The 18,309-nt window shown below is 49.8% G+C and overlaps 1 protein-coding gene across 2 annotated transcripts in view; it reads left to right on the top strand.

The window, feature by feature from the left end:
- Positions 1–18,309, top strand: part of Adap1 (ArfGAP with dual PH domains 1) — a 51,895-nt gene that overhangs the window by 4,411 nt on the left and 29,175 nt on the right. Inside the window, exons 1-2 of one of the 2 annotated variants that reach the window (XM_057763803.1) lie at positions 9,312–9,513; positions 14,401–14,531. Coding sequence is in view for 1 of the 2 variants with exons in the window: in XM_057763802.1 (XP_057619785.1) it covers positions 14,401–14,531 (131 nt within the window). In the remaining variant the exon portion in view is untranslated. Of the gene's footprint in view, positions 1–9,311; positions 9,514–14,400; positions 14,532–18,309 lie in introns of those variants that run through there. The other variant, XM_057763802.1, reaches the window with a different exon arrangement.

Here is an 18,309-nt window from a genome sequence, read left to right on the forward strand (position 1 = left end):
TCTTCTTTAGAGCAGAATGCTATCCCACACGGTGCTATCCGTATTGTGCTATTCACCTGCCTATGGGAACGCTGGTTGCTAAAGAACTGCTGTGTCCTGTGTGGGCTTATCAGGCCTGCCCACTCTAGGACAGTGCTGGGAGCCGGTCCACACTCGGGGTTGAGGACTGGAAGTCTGTCTCTCTGCCCTAGCTCAGACCAGCCTCCCTTCCTTCTAAACAGTGTCCCTCTGCCCTCCATTCCATCCCTGAAGTATACCTGGTTGTGCCTATGAGCTGAGGATAGTCCAGAATGAACTCCTTAGGTTGCTGGGCTAGCCCCAAGACCTGCAGGCTTCTCTCTGTATGCAGGCCCTGTGACCAGGCCCACCCACATGCATCTTGAATGTGGGTGACACGACCTCAGACCCAGGCGCCTGACTCTTAGGCAGCTTTAGATTTAGGGTCATTTTGTACGTTCTTACTTGGCACCAGGCAGGAAGGTCGTCTGAGGGTGGCAGAGAGTGGCTCCCGTACAGCGTGACTGGAAGGCGTGAGGAGTGTGGCTAAGGGTGTGGGAGGCGTGTGCTCACAGAGAGGAGGAGCTGAGGCTTTGTGTGATGGATCCTTTGATCAGTTTCTCCCCAGCTCTCTGCACATGCGCGGTACCCAGGGTGGGGAGACTGAGGTAGGCAGAGACTTCACACAGAAACAAGCGGGCACAGGGTGCTGTGGGTGGAGCTGGCGGCAGAAGCTTGCTGGTGGCCGACTGTCACTGCCACATAGTTGGCAGGGAGAAGGGGGAGCCAACACCCTGATCTTACCCAACAGTGCCCATAAGAAGTTAGGGAGGAACGCCGGTACTGGGAGAGCTGGTGGAGGGGCCAGGTTTGGTTTGGAGAGGTAGAGGAACAAGAAAAGAAGCACAAGTTGGGAGTTGGGGTGGGTGAAGGCTCCCAAACACCAGTGCAGAGATGCGGGATCATCTAGGTTTTTGTTTCGTTTTGGTTTTTGTTTTAGTTTTTCTGGACAGTGTTTCTCTGCGTAACAGCTCTGGCTGTCCTGGAACTCGGTCTGTAGACCAGGGTGTCCTCAAACTCACAAGGATCCGCCTGCCTCTGCCTCCCAAGTGCTGGGATTAAAGGCGTGTGCCACCACCTCCCGACTAGTTTAGGTTTAATGACTAACTGTGTTACTACTCTTAATTTTTTGTGTGTGCGCATGCGCGCGCGTGTGCGCATGCATGTGTGTATACATGCTCCATGCACACCTGTGGAGGTCAGAGAACAACTTGCAAGAGTTGGTTCTCTTGTCTGCTATGTGGGTCACAGGCATCAAATTCGGATGTTTGTCAGCAGGTGCCGTTACCGCTGAGCCCTCTGACTACTAGCCTTGCATTTATTTATTTATGGACAAGGTTTCACGTGGCTCAGGCTGGCTTGGAACTCATTATGTAGCTAAGGATGATCTTGAATTTTGTGTCCTCTCGCCTCCACCCCACTCCCGAGTGCTTAGGTTGCAGGCATGCACCTTTTCCTGCCTTCTGCAGTACTGGGGAGGGAACCTAGGGCCTCGTGCACGCTAGGCAAGCCCTCTACCAACTGCGCTATGGCTTAGGCTTGTTTTGGTTTTTCGAGACAAGGTCTCACCTTGTAGCCCTGCCTGGCCTGGAGTTTGCCATGCTTCTGCTTTAGTCTTCCGAGGCTGGGATGACAGACAGGTCTGCACTATGATGTCTTTGAAGGCATCCCTCATACAGCACTAATCTGTGGTTCTGGGAGCACCCCACCTATAGGGAGGACCATAGAGATGCTCCCAGAAGGTACTGTCTCAAGCATTGCCATGGTTACAGAAGACTCCAGGGACTTGAATTTGGGATCAGCAAGTCATGCTCACAGGGTGGGCACAGCCTACAAGAGAGGTGGGTGGGGCACAAACTGACCTAGAGTCCCTGGTATGTAGTATGGAGTTGGTGGCAGAGGCTGAGAATCCTAGGTACTTGAGAAACTGAGGCAGGAGGATTGCAGATTCAATCCTAAGCAGCGAGGTTACAGAGCAAGTTCATGGCCAACCTAAATAAATCAGTGAAACTGTCTCCAAATAAATAAAAAGGGGGCTAGGATTTAGCCGTGAGTTCTGCTCTGTATTCATGACTCTGTGGGCCGGAGAAGCCAGAAGGCTAGTGTATGTGGGAGGGAGGGTACTCTAACAATCACAGCAAGGCTTGGCTTTACCTGGGGCAGTGGGAGCCACAAAGCCAAACAACTAAGACCCGTCCCAGCTTTAACTGTGTAGCAGGGTCACCAGCTGATGTTGAAGGCAGGATGCATTCAAGAACTCAGGTGGGGTGTCATATGTCTGTACCCCCACACTCAGGGTGTGTGAGGCAGGAGGATTGCTATGAGTCTGATGCCGCTGTGAGTTACAAAGTGAGACCTTTTCTCAAAGATACAATCAGCTGGGCGTAGTGACTTGGGCCTTTAACCCCAGCCCTTGGGAGGCAGAGGCAGGCAGATTTCTGTGAGTTCGAGGCCAGCCTGGTCTATAAAGTGAGTTCCAGGACAGCCAGGGCTACATAGTGAGAGCCTGTCTCAAATAACAACAATAAACCAATCAATCAACAGATGAATAGATAGATAGATAGATAGATAGATAGATAGATAGATAGATAGATAGATAGATGATAGATAGATAATCCCCCTATTCTGGGAGTGACTGAAGCTGGATGGTGTTAGAGGGCAGACCATCCACTCAGGACTCGGGGAGGACGTTGGGGTGTGTAGGTGAGGTTGGGTGTACCTCTGAGGAGGAGCAGAACTGGGGCATCATCAACGTGTAAATATTTCTTTCTCCTTTTTAAAACCCCTCCCAGCAATCCACGTGTGATAAAATTAACCGACTACATGAAAACTCAGTGGTGTGTAAAACCCAGTCCTTACAGAGTCATCACTGCTAGCGAGTTCTTAAAATAGGTTTTTTAGCATCCATGAGACCAGCTGAGCTGCACAGCAGGGAGCCTGAGCACCTGTGGTAGTGGGCACAGAGGAGGATGTCCACAGCAGAGTGTCAGGGGACTGTGAGGTGTGGGGAGGCAGGCACCGTCTCGGTATGAGGACAGGAGCTGCTCCCCTCCAGTGGGTAGGGGTCTTGCAGAGAGGAGAGCCTGAGCCCCTCCATTATCCAGGGCCCTGAAGCTGACTGAGCGCCAAATATAAGAAGCACAGCCTCGTTGTGGGAATCTGCAGCATCTAGAGGCAGCCATCTCTTTCTTGATGCTCCCGTTCCAGTGGGGTAGGAAAAAAAAAAAACAAGACAAAATAAAACAAACAAAACAGCTAATGGTAGCCCAGAAAAATCCATGCAGGTGGATTGCTGGGGGCAGCTATGCGTATGTCCCACCCCCAGAGAACCTTGGATTCTATCTCTCTTAAGAGGTTCCTACCTTCTAGTTTGGAGTTAGCTACCTACCTGCCTCAGGCCCGGGTAGCAGAGTGGCTATCTGACCAGGATCTCAGCTACGCACCAACCTCCAGAAGAGCAAAGTTCTCTAAAGCGAGCCTCAGGACTCTGCCAGAACCACATTCCACTGATAGGGTCCACTGGTCCACTCCTCCCCCTGCCTAGGCCTTGGCCAAGGGGGACACACCTGTCCCACCTGGCTCTGCCCCAGAACACGCCCGACCTGCTCGGGTGCTTGGGAGCTGCTCCCGGAAGCACTGAGGGTCTGAGTCACCTTGAAGGGACCAAAGGAGGAAGGGCAGATGGAGGGTGTGTGGCCTTAGGGAGCCAGGAGGAGGAAGAGGAGAGCAGAGTGGGGAGGTTGATGGGCTTGGACAGGCAGAGTGGTTGCCCCAGCTGGAGCAACAAGAAACCGGGGTGCTAGTAGGTGCTGAGGACTTAGCCGCCCACCAGTGACCTCTTGCTCACGGTTCAACATCCCTGGCCACTTTTGACACAAGACACTTTTGTGGCTTTTCCCAGGATGACACGGGTCCTAGAACAGTTTCCAAACCGTTCGGCAGAGAATTCCGGGATCCTGGGTGACTGAGACGTGCTCCAGACAGAAGCCGTGAGACTCAGTACGCAGGTGTTGCTAGCCCCTGTGGGGACAGTGCATCCGGACGGAGCCAGGACCCATGTAGGGACCACCTGGAGGGCCCGAGGGCGCTCTGGCCAGCTTTCCCCAGGAACCGAGCCAGTTTTGGTCTGTGCACAGGTTTTAATCTGACCTTTCCCCTACTCACAGGCCCACCCTAGAGGGCTGTGGCACCCATCCAGGATCTCCATTGACAGCCCATGGGGTCCTTCAGTGGCCAAAATTCTGCTGAGCCTTTTGTTCTGGTGGGCATGGAGGTGGCGGAGTAACTGAGGCACTGAAACACAAGCGGTTGGGACATGGTTAATCGAGAGTTGGCTTGGTATACACACTCGATTGTCCAGGAGACACCCCTTGGTGCTGTTGAGGTCACAGGTGGGTTAGGTGCTATCTGGCTGGAGTCCACTTCTGTTCTGGTGGCTTTCCAGGGCTGTGCTGCCCAAGGTCACCATGATAGTCAAGACATTTGAAAACATAGCCTCAACCTGGGGCAGTGGCTTGATGGGTAAGAGTGCTTGCTATACAAGCACAAGGACCTGGGTTCAAATCCCAACAATTGTGTACAGAGCCGAGTGTGGCTTCCTATACTTGATAGGGCAGTGGAGGCAGAAACAGGAGGAGTGCTGCTGGTGTTTGTCCGGCTGCCAGCCTAGCTGCAGGCTTAGTGAGAGACCCTGTCTCAGGGGAATAAAGTAGAGAGCAAGAGAGTGGGGCACAGTGTCCTCTGCATGCACACACCCACACACACCCAGAGAGAGAGAGAGAGAGAGAGAGAGAGAGAGAGAGAGAGAGAGCAGCCTCAAAGCCACGTGTGGCTCACACCTGAAATTTTATCACCATTAGGGAGGTAAGAGCATCCTGAGTTCAAATCCAGCTTGGGCTACATTCCGAGACCCCCATCTCAACTAGAGCCCCCATTGGAAGCTTCCAAGGCTGGGGCAAGGCCCTGTGGTGGATTGAAGGGTTTGGGCAGAGCCAGGGACTTTCCGCCTGGAGTGGCATCTGCCTCTCATGGCACTTTACAAGGCAAAGGTGGCTGGCACAGAACTTTGGGCCCGCCAACTGTCTGCTGGAGTCAGGAGCCCACCTGACTGACCGGGCTGGCTCTGGGCCAACTTCTTTGCCTACAAGGTTTCCCTTGGGCGGAATCCTAGAGTACAAGGTCAGTGCTGAGGGGATTTCAGGTTGGGGCGAGGCAGGAGGCCACACCTACTGCCCTGGGCTTGGCCAAGCTCTGTCCTCTGCCTGGCCCTGCCTGTGCTGTTCCCACCGCACTCCCAGCCCAGCCACCTCTTAGCTGGTGCCCCTATCTTCATCACAAGAGTTTAGGCTCTTCCTCCAGGAAGGCCTCCTGGCTTCCTGCCATGCTTGCCTCCCACTGCTGGTTCCCTGCCACACCACAGCCACCCTCCTGTGGCCTTTCCTTGGTGTAAATAAGAGCAGTTTTCCAGGATTGGGGCCTCTGTCTGGGCTCAAGCTTTCCCGGCAGGGACCCATCTGTTCACGAGCATGACTCTTGAGTCCTGGCCCCAAGTGACACTGGTGACTATTTAGATGTAGCATAGGTCAAAAGCACCTCCTCCGTCTTCCTTCTTTTCCCCTCTTCCCACCAGACCCCAGGAGTCAGGGGTTCAGGGCAGGGTAGTTCCACCTCCGGGAACTGGTGTTCAGGTACTGGGCTCAGCCCTGTGGGCCTGAGGCCTAGGTCTTGCCTGAGGGAAAGGCAGGGAATAAACATCGCTAGCCTGGAGTCCCCGTTGGGCCTGGCCTGCCACCAGTTATGGGCCCTGTCACCTTCCCTTCCAAGCTTGGGGTTTAGAACACCTAAGGAGTTCCAGATTAGACTCTGTAAGGTGACAAGAATTCAGGGGCTTGGGGGTCACCCTCTCTCCTGTCAGAACTGAAACAAGAGATCTGCTCTTGACCAGGTGCTGGTGGCCTTTATAGACCCCTGTGAGGTGAGGAAATCTTCCCAGGTAACCAGGTCAAAGGGCTCAGCTAGAGAATTGTCTCTACCCCAGGATCTTTGTCCTCCCCCCACCCCTGAGTCCCAATAGGACCAGCTACAGGTTCCAGGGAGGTGATCCAAGGACAGTGTTGGGTCCTGGAAGAAATTTACCGGTACTCGACCTACTACAGTGTGACCCCAGGCAGGTGTCTGACCCTGCAGGAATTATATTTGCCATATTCCATAATCTGAAGCGATGACAGGATCTCAACTTTGAGGGTTATGGTGGGGCTGGGCTGGGAGCTAGCTCAGTTGGTAAAGACCTTGGCATGCAAGCAGGACCCATGTGAAGTACTATGTGTCGGTCTGAAACTTGCTGGCCAGCCAGCTGGATTGGCACGTTCCATATTCCATGAGAGACCCTGTCTCAACAAGGTGGAGTGATGGAGGGAGACTTTTGGCATCAACTTCTGGTCCCTACACACATGTGCACAAATATGTACATGGGCATGCACAATACACGTGTGCTCACAAACACACACATGCATTCATGAGCATGCACGGAAGTCACATGGAGATGGAGCGAGGCTTTGTGGTTGGTTCAGTGTTGGGCTCCAGTGAGCACTCATCATAAGTGGTGGGGGAGGGGCCGGAGGGACGGGGGTGGGGTGGGCAGGCTGGGCAGGAAGGTGCCGGCTGACCCAAAAGACTAGCGGCTGCTCTATTGGAGCATCCTGGGTTCGCAGGCACCCTGCACATTGCCTACTGGTCATACCAGCACTTCTGCCATGAAAGCCCAACCTAAGGCTTGACCCCAGGGCCAGCACCTGGACAAGCTGGTTGCCCTGGGCTGGTGGTGAGGAGTGGGGGAGGCCGTACATTCCTGCTGCCCTCCATGGGGGACCCTTGTCCAAGACTTAACACACTGTAGTGACTCCATCACGGCCAGCTGGAGGAAATGGCTATCAGCTGCCGATCGTTTTTATGATCTTAGACGTCCTTCGGGGCTGGGGCGATGACTCAGTACAGCCCCTGCTGTGCAAACGTGAGGACATGATTTCCATCCGCAGAACCCATATAAAAAAAGCCAGGAGGGGTGGCATGTGCTTGCAGTTCCATCACTGGGGAGGTGGAGACAGGAGGATTCCCTGGGCCTCTCTGGCTGGTCAGCCGGCCTAGCCGACTACAGGTCAAGTGAGAGACTGTCTTAAAAAAAAAAATCAAGATGGAATCCAGGTATGGTGGTGCATGCCTTTAGTGCCAGCACTTGGGAGGCAGAGGCACGCCATGAATTTGAGACCGACCCAAATAGTGAGACCCTAGCTCAAAAGCTAAAACCAAGGTGGATGATGCCTGAGGGATGACCCCCTCAGGTTGTCTACACACACACACACACACACACCCATGCACATACCCAGAAACCAAAATACAGAGGCATGCTCCGGCCCTTTTGCAGCCCCACGACTGAAGGGTCTCCCTGCTGTCCGCAGAATCCCTTTGGAAAAGCACCTGCTGCTTTGCCTATTGTCTGTTCTGTGTTGTGTCACTGAGCTCCAGCCACACTTTCAGCAGCTCAGCCTCCTCTGGGTGTGGCTGCCCTTTAACCTTTCCCTCTCTTGACAGGCACTTTCAGTGAGCTAGCAGATCGTTTTCATTTCATCAAGATAACTTGTGTCCTTCTTCCACCAAGTCTGCTGTTACTTGTGTATCTCTTGTTTATTTTGAGACTGTCATTTAATATGACCTTTCCCCTCCCTTTCCTCCCTTCAAGCCCTCCCATAGACCCCTCCCCACTCTTTTTAAATACATGGACTCTTTTCCATTAATTGCTATTGCATACATATATGTATTTATATATACATATATAATTTTTCAAGTTCTTTTTTTAAATTTTTATTGAGCTCTACATTTTTCTCTCCTCCCCTCCCTGCCTCTCCCCTCCCCCTTTCGATCCTCCCCCAAGGTTCCCATGCTCCCAATTTACTCAAGAGATCTTGTCTTTTTCTACTTTCTACTTCCCATGTAGATTAGATCTATGTAAGTCTCTCTTAGTGTCTGCATTGTTGTCTAAGTTCTCTGGGATTGTAGTTTGTAGGCTGAATTTTTTTTGCTTTATGTTTAAAAACTACCTATGAGTGAGTACATGTGATAATTATCTTTCTGTATCTGGGTTACCTCACTCAAAATAATGTTTTCTAGCTCCATCCGTTTTTCTGCAAAATTCAAGATGTCGCTATCTTTTTCTGCTGTGTAGTACTCCATTGTGTAAATGTACCACATTTTCCTTATCCATTCTTCAGTCGAGGGGCATTTAGGTTGTTTTCAGGTTCTGGCTATGACAAACAATGCTGCTATGAATATAGTTGAGCACATGTCCTTGTGGCACGATTGAGCATCCTTTGGCTATATACCCAAAAGTGGTAATACTGGGTCTTGAGGAAGGTTGTTTCCTAATTTTCTGAGAAATCACCACACTGACATCCAAAGGGGTTGTACCAGCTTGCATTCCCACCAGCAATGCAGAAGTGTTCCCTTTTCCCACAACCTCTCCAGCATAAGTTGTCATCAGTGTTTTTGATCTTGACCATTCTTTCAGGTGTAAGATGGAATCTCAGTTGTTTTGATTTGCATTTCTCTAATGGCTAAGGATGTTGAACATTTCCTTAAGTGTCTTTCAGCCATTTTAGATTCCTCTGTTGAGAGTTCTCTGTTTAGGTCTGTACTCCATTTTTCTTTCTTTTTTTTTATTAATTAATTTATTTAATTATTAAAGATTTCTGCCTCTTCCCCGCCACCACCTCCCATTCCCTCCCCCTCCCCCAATCAAGTCTTCCTCCCTCCTCAGCTCAAAGAGCAAGCAGGTTTCTCTGCCCTGTGGGAGGTCCAAGGACCACCCACCTCCACCAGGTCTATTAAGGTGAGCATCCAAACTACCTGGGCTCCCACAAAGCCATTACGTGCAATAGGATCAAGAACCCATTGCCATTGTTCTTCAGTTCTCAGTAGTCCTCATTGTCCGTTATGTTCAGCGAGACCGGTTTTGTCCCATGCTTTTTCAGACCCCGGCCAGCTGGCCTTGGTGAGTTCCTGATAGAACATCCCCATTGTCTCAGTGTGTGGGTGCACCCCTCGCGGTCCTGGGGATGTACTCACTCATATTTGGTTTCTAGCCATAAATAAAGGACATTGAGACTATAATTCGTGATTCTAGAGAAGCTAAATAAGAAGGTGAACCCAAAGAAAAACATATAAGCATCCTCCTGAATATTAACCTTCATCAGGCGATGAAAGAAGACAGAGACAGAGACCAACATTGGAGCACTGGACTGAAGTCTCACGATCCAAAGGAGGAGCAGAAGGAGAGTGAGCACGAGCAAGGAACTCAGGACCGCGAGGGGTGTACTCCATTTTTTATTGGATTATGTGACCTTTGGTGTCCAGTTTCTTGAGTTCTTTGTATATTTTGGAGATCAGACCTCTGTCTGATATCGGGTTAGTGAAGATCTTTTCCCGTTCTGTAGGCTGTCGTTTTGTCTGTTGATTGTGTCCTTTGCTTTACAGAAGCTTTTCAGTTTCAGGAGGTCCCATTTATTAATTGTTTCTCTTAGTGTCTGTGCTTCTGGGGTTATATCTTTGATCCATTTGGACTTGAGTTTTGTGCATGGTGATAGATATGGGTCTATTTTCATTCTTCTACATTTTAAAATTTTTTTTAAATATTTATTTATTATGTATACAACATTCTGCCTCCATGTATGCTGACACACCAGAAGAGGACGCCAGATCTCATTACAGATGGTTGTGAGCCACCATGTGGTTGCTGGGAATTGAACTCACGACCTGTGGAAGAACAGCCAGTCCTCCTAACCAGTGAGCCATCTCTCCAGCCCTCTTCTACATGTTGATATCCAGTTATGCCAGCACTGCTTGTTAAATATGTTTTTGATATTTTTTGCTTCTTTGTCAAAAATCAGGTGTTCAAGGATGTGTGGATTGATATCTGGGTCTTCTGTTCGGTTCCATTGGTCCTCCTGTCTGATCTTATGCCAGTACCAGGCTGTTTTCAGTACTGTAGCTCTGTAGTAGAGTTTGAAATCAGGGATTGTGATGCCTCTAGAAGTTCTTTTATTGTACAGGATTATTTTGGCTATCCTGTTTTGTTTTGTTTTGTTTTTTTGCTTTTCCATATGAAGTTGAGTACCGTTTTTTCGAGGTCTATGAAGAATTTTGCTGGGATTTTGATGGGCATTGCGTTGAATCTGTTACACATACATTCTTAAGTATAACCTGTGGAGTCCATATGTTACTTGTATGGATGTTTTCAGGGCTGACTGTTTGGCACTGGACAGCCAATTGGGGAGGACCACCTCTCTCTCTGGCTCCCTACTTTTCTCAGTTAACTTGTGTAGTGTAGGGCATAGGCCTCACGGGCTTTTCCTTATCTGCTTTGGCGTACCTGTTGAGGTCATTCTTGTTCAATCCTTGTTCAGCTTATGGTTGGACAGTCACATTGATGAGCTTATGGGTGCAGCTTCTGATATCATCAGGAAACATAGTCTGATAGCAACCTCCCTGATCCTCTGGCTCTTACAATCTTCCCGTCTTCTCTTCCGCGATGTCCCCTGAGCCTTAGGTAGAGAGTGTGTCCAATGGGGCTGGGCTTCACAACTCTGCATCTTGATTGGTTGTGGTTTACTGTAGTGGTCTACATCTGTTGCAAAGAGAAGTTACCTTAATGAAGGGTGAGGACTACACTTCCCAGTTTAGACCCTGTAGTAATGTATATTTAGAATAAACTTATTTGGGCTGGAGAGATGGCTCTGCAGTTAAGATCACTGGCTGCTCTTCCAGAAGACCTGGGTTCAATGCCCATATAGCTCACAACTGTATGACACTCTCACATTGACATACATTTGAGCAAAACACCAATGCACATAAAATAAAATTTTATATAAAAGAAAAAAATATATATCACATTGATTGATTGAGTGATTAATTGACAAAGCCTCTCTATGTAGCCCTGGCTGGCCTGGAACTCACAGAGATCCATTGGCTTTTGCCTGAGTGCTGAAGTGCTGAGATTAAAGGTATGCTCTCTCTCAGTCTGTCTCTGTGTGTGTTTGTGTGTGTGTGTGTGTCTATGTGCATGCGTGTGCACAATTTCATCTTGGTCTCTTTTCTGGGATGTTTTGATGGTTTGATACCATTTGTTTATTTATTTGTGTGTACAGTGTGTTTGCATATGGATGGGGGTGCATTTATGCACATGCCACAGTACACTTGTGGGGGTCAGGGGACAACCTCTGGTGTCTCTCTTCATCTTTGACCTTGCTTGCGGCAGGTCTCTTTGCTGTTTATCTGCAGTGTACGCCAGGCACCTGGGCCATATGCTTCCAGGGGTCCTCCTGGCTCTGCGTCCCATATCCCTTGAAGCACAGGGGTCACAGATGCTCACATGAAAATGGCTTTTGTGTGTGTCTTGGGCATTCACACTCAGGTCCTCACTCTCTCACTACAAGTGCTTTTATCCTTGAGCCATGCCCCAGCCTCGGATCTTTGCCTTTTGAGCTCGCATATGAATGCTAGATCATTTGAAATTTTACTTCATAATGATTCCCATTGGAAATATTGTGGAGATTACAGTAAGCCCATAGATTAATTTTCCAAGAGTTTGTGTTGAAAATCTTGCCTCTTCCAACCCAGAAATGGCTTCTTTCCATGATATAGATAATTAATTTCTAGGCATAATATTTCATAGTTTCTGTCTTTCTCGTCTCTTGTCATGTTTATCCCAATGTCTTTCATGTTTTTATAGTATTATAAAAAGTTTGTGGTTGTTTTGAGACAGGATCTCACTGTATGGCTCCAGCTGACTTGGAACTTGCTATGTAGACCAACCGGGCTTGTTTAAAACTCAGAGAAATCCACCTGCCTCTGCCTCCCTAGTACTGGGATTAAAGGCGTGCGCCACCACCACCTGGCTACCCTGCGTGACTTTCAAGTGTTAAACAAGCTTTGAATTCCTAGTAGAAGCCCCTGTGCTTTATGGAATAGCACTCTGTTTATGTATCGTTGGATACTGTGTTAGGCAGGCTTTTTTGTGTGACCAAATACCCAAGAGACACATCTTAGGTCTCTCGGCCCCAGGTTTCAGAAATGTCAGTCTGTCATGCTGGGGAGGGGTGGGGTAGCAGTAGAGCTCACATCACCATGAGCAGGAAACAGGAAAGAGGTGGATACCAGAAGGTGCCAGAGTGATAGATGTCCTCCAGATCAAACCCTCAGTCACCGGCGTCCTCTAACCAGACACTAGTTCCTGCTTTTACCACCTCTTAGTAATGTGTGTATCGAGGAATTAATAATCTCTCACCTGGATCAGAGCCCTCAAGATCCTAAAAAATGTCCACACAGACAGACACATACACCAAAGTGGGCTTTGCTGGTATCAAAGTCAGGCTGAAAGTCAAAAGTAGCTGCAACCGTTACGTAGGCGTGAGGACCTGAGTTCGAACCCCCAGCACCCATGTAAAAGTCTGGGGCATTATTGAGACAGGACTCTACCTTCCAGACATGAGCTGCCCATTCTTGCTGCTCTTAGTCCACTCAGGGTAGTGGTCCAGCCCTTAGCCAGGGTCTCGGCTATGGATCAGCTGTAGAGCCATATTCCATCAGGATGCCGAGACAGAGACAGGCATAGCCCGGAACTCGATGGCCGGGCAGTCTAGCTGAAATGGCCGGCTCTGGGAGCAGAAAGACACCCTGTCTCAAAAGACAAGGTGGAGATTCACCAAGGAAGATGCCTGGTGTGAGCCTCTTGCCTCCACGGGTAAACACAGCACTCACATACAAACATCAAGCATGTGGAAATGAAATATACCGATAACTGAAAACATAGCTGCCACAAATACGAGCATCTCTTCATGGGCGTGTCTTTATCGCTCCTCAGCGAGCAGCCAGTACTGGAATGGCAGGTTTATACAGGAGATGTAGACTCAGCTGTGTCAGAAGTTGGTGGTCGACCTAGCAGTGCATGCTGGTGATTCCTGTTACTTGGGAGAATCGGAAGTTCATGGCGAGCCTCAACTACATAACTACATAGCAAATTTGATGCCTGCTTAAGTTATATGAGACCTGGTTTCAGAAAAAAAAAAAGAACAGGAGGAGGAAGAGGAAGAAGGAGGAGAAGGAGAAGAAGACGAAGAAGAAGATAAAGGAAGAGGAGAAGAAGAAAGAAAATGCCACACTGATTCCAAGACAACGCACAAATTCATATTCCTGCCCACAGCACATGAACATTCCAGGTGTTCTGCATCCTTGTCAATTCTTAGCCATATCAGTCTTTTTTTCTTTTTTTTTTTTCTTTTGGTGTTTTTGGTTTCTTGAGACGGGGTTTCTCTGTGTAACAGCCCTTGCTGTCCTGAACTAGCTCTTGTAGACCAGGCAGGCCTTGAACTCACAGAGATCCGCCTGCCTCTGCTTCCCAAGTGCTGGGATTAAAGGCGTGCACCGTCCATATCATTTTGACTTGGCAAGATAGCTCAGTGGGTGGTGTCACTTGTTGCCAAGTCTGATGATTTGCGTTTCATTCTTTGGGGACCAACACTGTGGGAGGGGAGAATTGACTCCCGCAAGTTGTCCTCTGAGCTCCACACCATGGCACACACACTCACTTGCATTTATGTATGTATACACAGATCAATTAGTGAGATGCCAAGAGATGGCTCAGCCGTCAAGGAGACTGGCTGCTCTTCCAGAGAACCCATGTTCAATTCCCAGGACTCACAGGGTAGCTCACAACCATCTTGTAACTCTGGTTCCAGCATCTGATACCCTTTTCTGGCCACTTTGGGTACCAAGCACCTGTGGTACACATACACACAGACAAAACACCCATACACATAAGATTTTTAAAATAAAAAATGAATATAATTTAAATTTTTTAGAGCTTCTAAGCTGGACCAGGACTGGGTAGATCTGTAACCTCAGCAACTTGAGGCTGAAGTAGGAGTGTCAGAGGTCCAAGGTCTTCCTGGGATACCCAGCCTCAGCAACTTAGTGAGACTTTGTCTCAAAATAAAAAGTAAAGAGGGTTGTGGGTGTGGCTCAGTGGTACAGCACCTGCCTAGCATCCCCAGTGAGGGGCTGGGGTGTGACTCAGTGGTAGAGCCCCTGCCTAGAATCGCCCAGTGAGGGGCTGGGGTGTGGCTTAGTGGTAGAGCTCCTGCCTAGTGTACACAAGGTCCTCAGTTCCATCCCCGCCACCCCCTGCCATGGCCTCTATTGGACTCTGTGTCTACCCCTTTTGGTCTCAGACTGAGCTTTCCCTGCATGCCCTGGAGTCCTGGCTGAGCTTCCCTGACCTCTGCCCTTCCCTTTTAGATCCTGACTGGGCGTCCTACACCCTGGGTGTGTTCATCTGTCTGAGCTGCTCTGGGATCCACCGGAACATCCCCCAGGTCAGCAAGGTGAAATCAGTCCGTCTGGATGCCTGGGATGAGACCCAAGTTGAGGTATGGGTCTGGAGAGGGATGCTGGATTGAGTGAGGGGCACAGTAACCCTATGGCCATATATGGGGTAACCCTAGTTCCCTCATCTGTAGATACTGGGAACCTTGGTGGGTCTAACCTTTCAGGGGTTCTGTTGCTCCAAGGGGACTTGGGTTAGCTGAAACTTGACAATTTCATTGCTGATCTTTCTGGGGAGCCATATGGTTAAAAAAAATCCAAGCACTTGTTTACCTGCCCACCCACAACCAACTACCCACAACCATCCATCCATCCACCCATCCATCCACCCATCCATCCACCCACCCATCCACCCACCCATCCATCCATCCATCCATCCATCCATCCATCCATCCATCCATCCACCCAGCCACCCACCCACCCACCCACCCACCCACCCATCCATCCATCCATCCATCCATCCATCCACCCACCCACCCATCCATCCACCCATCCATCCACCCAGCCACTCATCCCTCCATCCATCTACCCATTCACTCACCTATCTACCCACCCACCCATCCATTCATCCACTTGCTCATATATCCATTTATCCATGTATCCACCTATCCATCTGCTTATCCACCAACCCACCTATTTATTCATCTACCACCCATCCACTCACCATCTATGTATCTATCCATGCAATCATATATCTATGCAATCATACGTCTATGCATCCATCCATCCACCCACATGCCTACCCATCCATCCATCCCCATCTTTACATACATGCATACATATACACACACATCCATCCATCCCCATCTTTACATACATGCATACATATACACACACATCCATCCATCCCCATCTTTACATACATACATACATATACATACACATACATACATATATACATGCATATATACGTCTGTCCATTCATCTCACAAAAGCATAGGGGCACTTACTGTGTGCCAGGCAGGAGGAACTGAGCAAGACAGAGACTTTGCTGCCCTCTAAGAAGGCAGGGGTGGGAGACGGGTGTGAACACAGGCCTAGGATGTAGGGAAGCTGGCATAATACTGCTAGGTCGAGCATGGGTTCAGCACAGGACAACCACATGGGATGTGGGGAAACACTGACAAGCTGGGGAAACACATTCCCAGTGAGGGGTGATGGGTGCTGCTACTAAGCCACACTCCAGCCCCTCACTGGGGGATTCTAGGCAGGGGCTCTACCACTGAGCCACACCCCAGCCCCTCACTGGGGGATTCTAGGCAGGGGCTCTACCACCGAGCCACACCCCAGCCCCTCACTGGGGGATTCTAGGCAGGGGCTCTACCACTGAGCCACACCCCAGCCCCTCACTGGGGGATTCTAGGCAGGGGCTCTACCACTGAGCCACACCCCAGTCCCTCACTGGGGGATTCTAGGCAGGGGCTCTACCACTGAGCCACACCCCAGCCCCTCACTGGGGGATTCTAGGCAGGTGTTCTACCACTGAGCCACACCCCAGCCCCTCACTGGGGGATTCTAGGCAGGTGCTCTACCACTGAGCCACACCCCAGCCCCTCACTGGGGGATTCTAGGCAGGGGCTCTACCACTGAGCCACACCCCAGCCCCCCCTCACTGGGGGGATTCTAGGCAGGGACTCTACCACTGAGCCACACCCCAGCCCCTCACTGGGGGATTCTAGGCAGGGGCTCTACCACTGACCACGCCTCCCAGCCCCTCACTGGGGATTCTAGGCAGTTAGACTTGGCAATCTTCTAAGTCTTCTCTTCACCGTCCTAGAGGAAGCAGCCAATCATAGAATCTCAGACTTTGTATTAAGGGCAGGCTGGCTTTGGTTCAGTGATTCCATGGGGCAATCCTGGCAGAGACACGAGGGTGAGATACCATTGTCTCTGGCCATGCCTGACTCTAACTGGGAAAGAGCAATCAGCCTAGGGCAGAGGGCAGCTCCCAGACCCTTGAAGGAATCTGGACTTGAAATACAGGTCGCTCCTTTTCCTGTACTCTCTGCAGCCTTTCCCATCTCAAGGCTTGTATACTGTTCTCAGTGTTCTATAGCTGGTTGGTTTGGTTTTCAGAGCCAGGGTTCCATGTAGCTCAGGCTAGCCTGGTTCTTGCTATGTATCCAAGGATGACTTTGGATCCCTGATCCTCCTGTCTCCGATTCCCCAGTGATGGAATTTCAGGCAGATGTCACCGCTCTCTTGACCTGCTTTCCTTGAGATTTTTGTATCAGATCTTTGTAAAGAATTGTTTTCTGTGGCCAGTCCAATGATTTGGCAGGTAAATAAAGGCACTTGCTCTCAAATTTGATGCCCTGAGTTCAGTCCCCCGACATAAGTTGGCCTCTGACTTCCACATATGTGCCGTGGCACATGGGCACACACACACAGAGTAAATAAATGAATAAATAAATACATACCTACCTACATACATGCATACATACATAGATGTGATTGAACATGGTGGTGCACAGCATTAATCCCAGCACTTGGATAGGCAGCTCTGAGTTCAAGGCCACCCTGATTTATATAGTAAGCTTCAGGCCTGCCAGGGCTACAACCAGGAGTCCGTGACTTAAAATATAAAAAAAAAGTGGAATAAAATAAAATAAACACAACTGAAATTTTACTTCTTTAGACAGGATCTCACTCTGTACCCCAGGCTGGCCTGGTAGCCCAGGCTGGCCTGGTCCTCACAGTCTCCCTTATCTCAGTCTTCTGAGGGGACGGAGTGACAGGCATGCACCCCCGAGCCTGCTAGCGAGTGGGATTTAATATGTGTTGCTGTTGTGCACAGGGCACATTCACCAAGTCTAGCAGAGCACGGGTTGGGTGAGAGCTCTTTCTTCCCCTAACTTTGGCCTCTCGCTCACCCCTCACCTCAGGAGCCACTGGGGACCAGTGTTTTGTGCCTCTTTCGGAGAGGGGTCCCCCTGTATGAGCGTGCATGTGTTAACTCACACATGGGCACCGATGTCTTCTGTTACCGCCACGGTCTCTGCTGTATGTGGACCACTATGGCCTTGCCCTACCCCCTCCAAATGGACACTTAGGTTTTTCTTTCTTTCCACTTCTATTTCCTATTTCTTTTATCTCCCCCCCCCCCTTTTTCGGTTTTCAGAGACAGGGCCCCAGGTAGCCCAGGCTGATCTCTAGTTCACTCCGCAGCCAAGGCTGACCTTGAACTCCGGATCTTCCTGCCTCCACCCCTGAGTGCTGAGCTTATAGTTGTACACCACACACCCTACTTCTTTTTCTCTTTCGTTTTTGAGACACGGTCTCTCTCTCTACAGCCCAGAGCAGTTTCACACTCGGGTTCCTCCTGTCTCAGCCTCTGGAGTATTAGGATAACACGCTCTGGGTTGCTTTCTATCCTTTCTCTCTGTAACCATGGTGTTCCCCAAGCTCTTCCTAGTACATCATTTGTGCTTCTGGAAACTCACTGGTGGCCTAAATTCTTCGAGGCAGTGGTGTAAGATCAGAGGCTCTGCAGTGTGTAGAGAACATGCCTGATCCCACATGACTGTGTCCAGGGCTCCAGCCTGGGCTGGTGCTGATCTGGTAGTGTGGGCGCTCTTCCAGGGAAGGGTGGCGACTTCCTCACCTGGAGCGGAAGGACTGGAGAGAGCTCTGTCACCTCTGCCTGCTCTTGGCTCACTTGATGGCCCACCGTCTCTACTGCTTTCACCCTCTGGGGGTTTCTTGACATGTTCAGGAAACTCACCCACTAAGAAGCTGGCTCATTGAAAATAGATTTTTTTCAAAGGTGTCTTGGTTTTAATCATGGTGGTTTCTGTCATGGAAATTTTTTTGTCTTGGTTT

Source organism: Chionomys nivalis, chromosome 3 (assembly GCF_950005125.1).
Source record: "Chionomys nivalis chromosome 3, mChiNiv1.1, whole genome shotgun sequence".
NCBI lineage: Eukaryota > Metazoa > Chordata > Mammalia > Rodentia > Cricetidae > Chionomys > Chionomys nivalis.